This window comes from Panicum virgatum, chromosome 8N (assembly GCF_016808335.1).
Source record: "Panicum virgatum strain AP13 chromosome 8N, P.virgatum_v5, whole genome shotgun sequence".
NCBI classification, from domain to species: domain Eukaryota; kingdom Viridiplantae; phylum Streptophyta; class Magnoliopsida; order Poales; family Poaceae; genus Panicum; species Panicum virgatum.
Window position 1 is genome coordinate 39,582,283 of NC_053152.1, and position 7,567 is coordinate 39,589,849.

At 44.6% G+C, this 7,567-nt stretch overlaps 1 protein-coding gene across 1 annotated transcript; it reads left to right on the forward strand.

Moving 5' to 3' along the window:
* The first annotated feature begins 5,260 nt into the window (after positions 1-5,260).
* On the forward strand, positions 5,261-7,287 carry LOC120686347. Its single transcript, XM_039968545.1, has one exon. The coding sequence runs from the start codon at positions 5,288-5,290 to the stop codon at positions 7,145-7,147; it is 1,860 nt and encodes a 619-aa protein (XP_039824479.1). The 5' UTR covers positions 5,261-5,287; the 3' UTR covers positions 7,148-7,287.
* The last annotated feature ends 280 nt before the right edge of the window (positions 7,288-7,567 follow it).

A 7,567-nucleotide genomic window follows, 5' to 3' on the forward strand; every position in this document is an offset into this window, starting at 1 on the left:
TAGCGCGTGTTCCTACGGAATGGAAGTGAAGGGAGCTTTCAAATAAAGTAGGAATTATGAGAAGCTGTTTTGGTTTCATGCTAATCCAATAACTATGCGTTGACTAATCCCGGCCACTATCACCCATATCCAGTCATGGGAACCGCGCAAACGGAGGTGCTATGGCTGATGCTCAAAAAAAAAAAACGGAGGTGCTAGTTGGCTAGGCGACTAATCGTCCATTAAGTGTGTGTGCATGGGCATCTGGACGATATAGCTAGGCATGGAATTCTCTCAGCCACGTTACGCACGTGAACACAATTAAGGGTGAAGTTTCTAACCCTAGCTTGTCTAAGCTCTAGTAGTCTACTGTACTGTTCGTCCCACTCATGGCTGGTTACGTAGCGTGTTGACTGGGCTTTGGCCGTCGGTTAGGCTCAACTTTACCGGCCACTTTGTTTCTTAGACTGACTCAACTTTATGACTTAATAACCTTTCTTCTGGTCTAATAATTTAAAAATTGCTGCTACATTTGCTACCCATAGTTACTCCCACTGTAGCATGCCAAATATCCGATTGCTTCTAGTCATATGATGCAGCCATATATACTGCTCATGTGTCAAAAAATTTCATCAATGATAGCAAAAGCATCTTTGGGGCTATTTGGATCCAAGTACTAATGTCCAAAGTGCTAAAGTTGATGAGGATATCACCACGCTGGACACACACGAGCTGGGCTCATAACCTAGTTACAAGTCGTCGCCAACTTAGATCGCGAGTTCGGTTCGGATTCAACCGACAGTGCTGCACTAAAACGGTGATATCTCCCTCGTACGGCATCCAAATGAGGCACTCTTGGATGCGTTGGAAATCTGACGATGAGACGTTTCTTTTGATTCTGATACTAGTTCCAGAAGCTTCGTGGATCATTCTCTATGACCATACACGATAAGGTGTTGTGTCACTAGTTTGGGTCGAGTCGGCCTTGTATCATATTGGGCCTTAAGCCCTGGTTGTAGCCCCCCCCCCCCCCCCCCCCTCCCGGTTGGCCCCTAAACCCTAGGATGCCCGCAGCCGCCTGAGAAAGTTTGGTTTTGTTTAGGTCTAATTTTCCATTGAGAAAATAAAATTTGTTCTTTGTAACGGTGGCTCTACTAATCGTCCATTAAGTGTGTCCATAGGCATCTGGACGATATAGCTAGGCATGGAATTCTCAGACACGTTGCTCACGTGAAGACAAGGGTGAAGTTTCTAACTCTAGCTTGTCTAAGCTCTAGTAGTCTAGCGTACTGTTCGTCCCACGCCCATGGCTGGTTACGTAGCGTGTTGACTGGGCTTTGCCGTCGGTCTTTAACGGCCACTTTGTTTCTTTTGAGCGACTCAATTTTATGACTTAATAACCTTTTTCTGGTCTACTAATTTAAAAATCGTTGCTATATTTGCTACCCATAGTTACTCCCACCGTAGCATGCCAGACAGGGCCGGGGGAGGGCCGACCGCCGGGGGTCCATGGAACTTGGGGGGCCAAGACCATATAGGTAATTAGTACATGTAATTTTCTATTCAGATAAATTTTCTTAAGACAACAACTCTAATATTGATTTGGATGATTTTTTTCTTTGAACTAAAACTGTTGCAAGTATCTTTGCCAGAAAAATTAATGTCAGCATCTGAGATTCTTCAGTTTGTTTAAGTGCATATTGCTATCCGAATGTCTCCATTGCATATTGGATTGTCTTAATTATTCGAGTGACAATAGCTTCAGCTGAAAAAAGTTTTCTCCAAATTGAAACTATTAAAATTTTTTAAGATCAACTATGTTAGAAGAAAAATGGCTTAGCTATGTGTAGTATTGAGAAGGATATGTTGGACGATATTAATCTTGATACAATTCTTGAAGATTTTGCATCAAAAAAATGCCCAAAGGCGGTTTTTTTACAAGGCATTGAAGCTTTATATTTTTATTTAAGGTAATCATAATGGTTATTTTTTTAGTTTTTGTTACACTAATGTTATGTTTTATGAGCTGCACATATATTGCAAAGTAATTTTTATTATTTCGTACTATATATTGTTATATACTGTAATTTTAGTACTAAAAATTACTTTAATAGGCTCTTATCTTCTTGCTTACCTAAGGGCCCTTAAAATTTTAGAGACGGCCCTGATGCCAGATATCCAATTGCTTCCAGTCATATATATGATGCAGCCATATATAATGCTCATGTATCAAAAATTTTCAGCAGTGCGTGGCAGACATAGCAAAAGCATCCTCGAGCTGTTTGGATTCAAGTGCTAATGTCCAAAGTTCTAATGTCGAAAGTGCTAAAGTTTAGCACCAGCCCATTCAAACATGAGTGCTAATGACAGATGTAGGCTAAACTTTAGTCAAGATTAAAAACTTTAGCAAAAGCATAATTGCTAATAGATGCTAAAGTTTAGCACTAGTTTCTTGGCTGGTTACCCTCATCCGGGATCAGAACCAGTATAAACTCCTTGCATCACCCTAGCCCTCCGAGAAATCGAGTTGTTTGGATCTAGTCACGATCCCATTTAATATATACAAAATCATGCCCACCCGATATTTTAACTCACCAACTATTACCTTTCTTGGTATGAGAATCAACAGCTGTCACCAGCATACATGCACTTGATTAGTTTACTAAAAAGATGGTTACCTCTCATGGTATGAGGATCATCAACAGCTGGTGCCAGCATATACATGCACTTGATTAGTTTACCAGAAAGTATGATTAGTGGACCTTAAGGTTACAGGAGGCGGGGCCCATGTTTATTCATTTCTTTTTAAGGGGGAAAAAGCAAGGTGCCTCCTTATATATCTGTGGTCCTGGGATTGCTTCTTCATGTGGTGGGCAAGTGGTGTCTTTGGAGCTCTTGTTGCTTAATTGGAATATCTTCCTCTGTGTATCTGCTTATCCTCGGAGTAAGGTACTATTTGCATTACTCTACTCACATTTTAGTTACAAGTTTAGTAACTGAGTACTTGGTCCTTCTCGGATGGAACTAGACCGGCATGATTTTTAGTTAGATGACGCCACATTTTCATGTCACACATGACAAAAGCACAATAATGGGTGGTATGCAAGCTTGGGCCCGATCCATATGGGGTGAAAGGGCTTAGCATGGAGTTGCACTGATATATACTTGTCTCAAAGTGTTGCCTATTGTAAGTTTGTTTAGTTTGCAATTATATTCTACTAGAAGCAATGGAACTTATGAATTCTGAAATTGTTATTATTCCTGAATCTGAATAATTGATATATACTATTAATGTAGCTGTAATCGTTTGGGTTTTCTATACGTTATATTACTAGAAACACCAGGCGCGGCTTTGCCGCGCGCCCACGCCCTATGCGGAGTTGGCTAGAGCGACGACGTTGCTCTTCAGTCTGGTGCTTCACAGCTGCTGCGTACACGGTACACTTCATATTAAAATAGTGCAGTTTGTGTCGTTAGTCCTATAGGTTCAACTGTACAAATGTAACCAAGACTAAACTGCAACAATCAGAGCAAAACACAAATAAGATGTTTCGAAATATTGTTGTCTTAGCCACTTCTGTTTAATAACCATAACCAGAGAGTAAAAAATTTGGGATTCTCCTTGACAGTTTGAAACATAAACCCAGTAGATATTCTTCAATCTCCCAAATCTACTTCACGAATTATACAAAGTCAAGATAAAGGCTAATAGCTAAAGTAAGAGTGGTAAAGATAATTGCAGATTGGAATTATTTTTTTCTTTTATAACTCAAGATGAAATATGTGTTGAAGTCTAATACTTTCCTGTAGTATAACTACTGCCCTAAAAACTCCCCCTTGCCAGGCAGCTTGCGTTCAATGCACATTAAATCAAATTCGCAATATCTGGAGCTTCTAAGGGAATTGAGCAAACCTATCAGTTTTGCATTTATGATGTTTAGAAATTTCGAACTCATACTGTCATACATACAAAAATAAAGAGTAATCCAACATGAGAACATAACTTTAGCTGAGACTGTTCATTTTGGGCCCACTTGGAATTTACAGAGAGAGGTAGAAAGTGGGAAACGGATGGAATATAGAAGAAACAGAGCACAACACAGCTGCTCGTGTCTTTCTCTGCTTTAGCCGCCATGACTGGGCTACTGACACTGAGCTTTGTTGTGGGTAGAGTTTCTGGCTACCACTTCAAAATCCGAAGGATTGGGGAGGTAAAAGAGAGTGAGGGCAACCCATTTGCGGGGTTCTTGTCAAAGATTAGGGCACAAAAAGGACGGGGGGGGGGAGGGCAACAGGCGGCCATGGATGCGGCTCTGGAGCTCATGGGGAGCTTGGCACCGGAAGGGAAAGGGAGGGCCTCGGCTTGGGAGAGGTAGAGGTGGGTGTGGAGGTGCTCACCGTCGAGCCAATTGAGCAATGGTGGTGGATTGTCCGAGATCGAGGAGGTGGCCATCTTCTGTGTAGGAGCAGAGGAAGAAGAAATTGGGAAAAGGGAGAGGATGAGATGAGCCGTGAGCGGAACTGAGCAAGGAGCACAGGCAGGCAATTTGGCCCCGTTGTTTCTTCCTATTGGTGCAGGGGTGACTTGCCGCTGGCCGCCGCCGCTCCCCCGTTGCCTGGTGGCCACGGGACGCTACCGCTCCTGGCCATTGCGTCCCCACGCGAGCACAGCAGGCGGCTGCAGGGAAAGGGCGTCTGCGAAGCTGCAAACGATAGCGGCGCGGGCGGGGCGGTGCCGCCGCTTCCCCATCGGCGCAGGGGCCGCTGTTCCTCCACCGAGCGGGGATGCCGCAGCAGCTCCGGCGGAGCACGGAAGCTTGGCCAGGCAGCGGGCAGCGGCTGGGGCCGAGCGTCGCGAGCTTTCTGGTTCACGGGTTAACGGGCGCGAGGCGTGCGTCGACCCAATCAAACGGTTGATGTCGCTGGAGTGCTAGATCAAACGGCTCAGAGGGTAACGGGTGACGTGGATCAACGAGGGCCTGAGAACCGCCCGATTCCAGAGTCAGCTTTCGTCTTTTAAAGATTCTTAGTTTAAATAAAGATTCTTGTGTTACTTCTTCTCATAGGATTGGCTCGGGTGCTTATAGAGACACTTCAAATTAAAATTTATAGTATAGTTTACAAAATAAACAAATCAAGTAATCGGTTTATCCATTGCTCCATGTATATATATGGAGGTAAAAAGGTACCTATTTTAAACTATGAACATGTACAATGAAGTTTTGCTCTCTTTTTTTTTAGAAAAGCCACTCTAATGTATATGCATCCTTGTAACCAAGGTGGTCCAAGACAGGAAATCAAATGCACAATGGAGAATCTAAGCAAACAGATTTTGCCCTGGGAAATTCATCTGCTAGTGCTCCTAAGTTTTGGGCTACAGATATTTCTCTTCTTTACTGGTGGCCTTCGACGGCATGGCAGCAACAAGTTCCTGCGGTTGTCCATTTGGATAGCTTATTTGGGAGCAGATATGGTGGCAGTTTATGCCCTTGGCTACCTCTCAAGACATGAGGGGGTCACTCCTGGATGTGACACACTAAGAGGAACCCACCCACTAGCCTTTTTTTGGGCACCCTTTCTCATAATACATCTTGGTGGGCAGGACACTATTACTGCTTTTGCCATGGAGGACAACAGCTTGTGGTTGAGGCATTTGTTGAATCTGGTGGTGCAGGTTGCCCTTGCTATATACGTTTTCTGGAAGTCGATGAGCAACCGGCAGAGCATGGAGCTTCTAGTTTCAGGTATCACTTTGTTCATCGCCGGAATTATCAAGTATGGAGAAAGGATATTGTCACTCAAGAGTGGGAGCTTTGAAAGTCTCAAAAGCTCTACTGGAAATCACTACAAACACCGGTTGCCCGAAGCGATTCATGCGGATGGTAGTAGCTACTGCGATGCTGTGTGCACTAGTCTGCTGTCAATGGTAGATGTGTTTCACATCTTCTCTGCACGCCCTGGTGAGAGGTACATGAGGCAGCATGGACCAATGCAACCCAAGAAACTGCTCAAGGTGTTGGAGGTCCAGCTTGGCATGATGTATGATGATCTCTACACCAAGGCTCATGTGCTTAGAACAAAGAGTGGTATTTTACTTCGGGGTATCTCTCAGATGTGTCTTGTTGTTGCTTTAACGCTTTTCCTTGCAGGAGCCAGACAAAGTTACAGAAGAGCTGACGTTGTAGTAACCTATTCACTGTTTGCCGGCAGCTTCTTCCTAGAAGCTTGCGCGGTGTTCATTTTCTTGACGTCGCCATGGACTTTGGCATGGTTACAACAAGCTCGAAAACAAGACAAACTTGCCCGATTCTCCTGGTTTCTTTTTTCCATTGGATGGCCGGAGAAAAGGCCATTGTGGTCAAACGTAGTGGGACAATGCAACTTGTGTGGCTGGTTGGAGGAAGGCCAAGACACCCCTAGGTCCTTCAGTCAACTGGTGAGAACCATGGTCACGAAGTTGGGGACGCTGGTTGGTCTTGAAAAGGAGAAAGTATTCTGGGTGAGCAGCAAGTTGTTCGACACCGAGTACGTTAAGGCGGATAATGTGATGGATTGTCTCCTCCAGGGGGTTGCTCGTTTGTCTGACGAGCATGCAGATATCAATGGCATCATCCAGATTCCGCAGATTTGGCTAAAAGATCGTGACCTCATGCGCGAAGCAGCTCCAGCAGCAGGTGCAGATGGCTGCTACACCTCTTGGTGGCAGTTTGTATCAGATGCTTACACCAGGGACTTCAGTTCCACAATTTGTGTGGTTCATTTTCTGACGGAGGTAGCTCTGAGTGAGTGTTCAGAGCCGGAGGCAAAACACTTGGTGGAGTTGTGCCGGGCACTCTCCCGCTACACGATGTACCTCCTGGTGAACCACCCTTCGCTGCTGCCTGTCAGTGCCAACACGGTAGCTACGCTGGAACGGTCTCGGCCGATCTTGCAGGAGGAAATTGATGCAGGGAGGGTTCCCCGGGTAGATGTGCGAAAACTGGAGGAGATCAGAGATGTCTGGACAGGGATCATCATCTACGTGGCTGCCAAGTCCCGGCCAGAGATGCATGCGGCGCAGCTGGCCAGAGGAGGGGAGCTTCTGACCTTTGTGTGGCTGCTGCTGGCTGAATATGAGCTCGGGGATGCTGGGGGCGTCAGGCTGGAGCTTACTAATCTTATCATTTAGAAAATAGAAAGTCGTCGTTCAACTTTTTTGCAGATAAACCTATGACCTTTGTTGTTATTATTACCTCTATATGCGCACTATATTGATGTGCCAGGAGCGAGGGGATGAATAATTAATATGAAATAGTTTGAGATATCTAATTAATTGTATTGTTAACAAATATAAACCTCCACCCATAAAATAATAATATTTTATGCTATAGGAAAACAAGAGGCGACATCTTATTACGTGCCACTAAAAGATAGCAAAATCCCTTACCCGCCGAAGAAAAACATGTCATCTCTTGAATTCCGGGACAGCTCGACATTTTGGTGTAGCAGTTTATTCTACACCAATATAATAGCGATCGACCTGCAGAAATCAGGAACCCTGAGATAGAGCGCTAGCTAGCTAGGTTCTGCAGCACACCGGACAGGAGCA

Excerpts from the sequence above, each read along its gene's own strand:
- LOC120686347 (XM_039968545.1), top strand. The coding sequence starts at position 5,288 with ATGGAGAATCTAAGCAAACAGATTTTGCCCTGGGAAATTCATCTGCTA.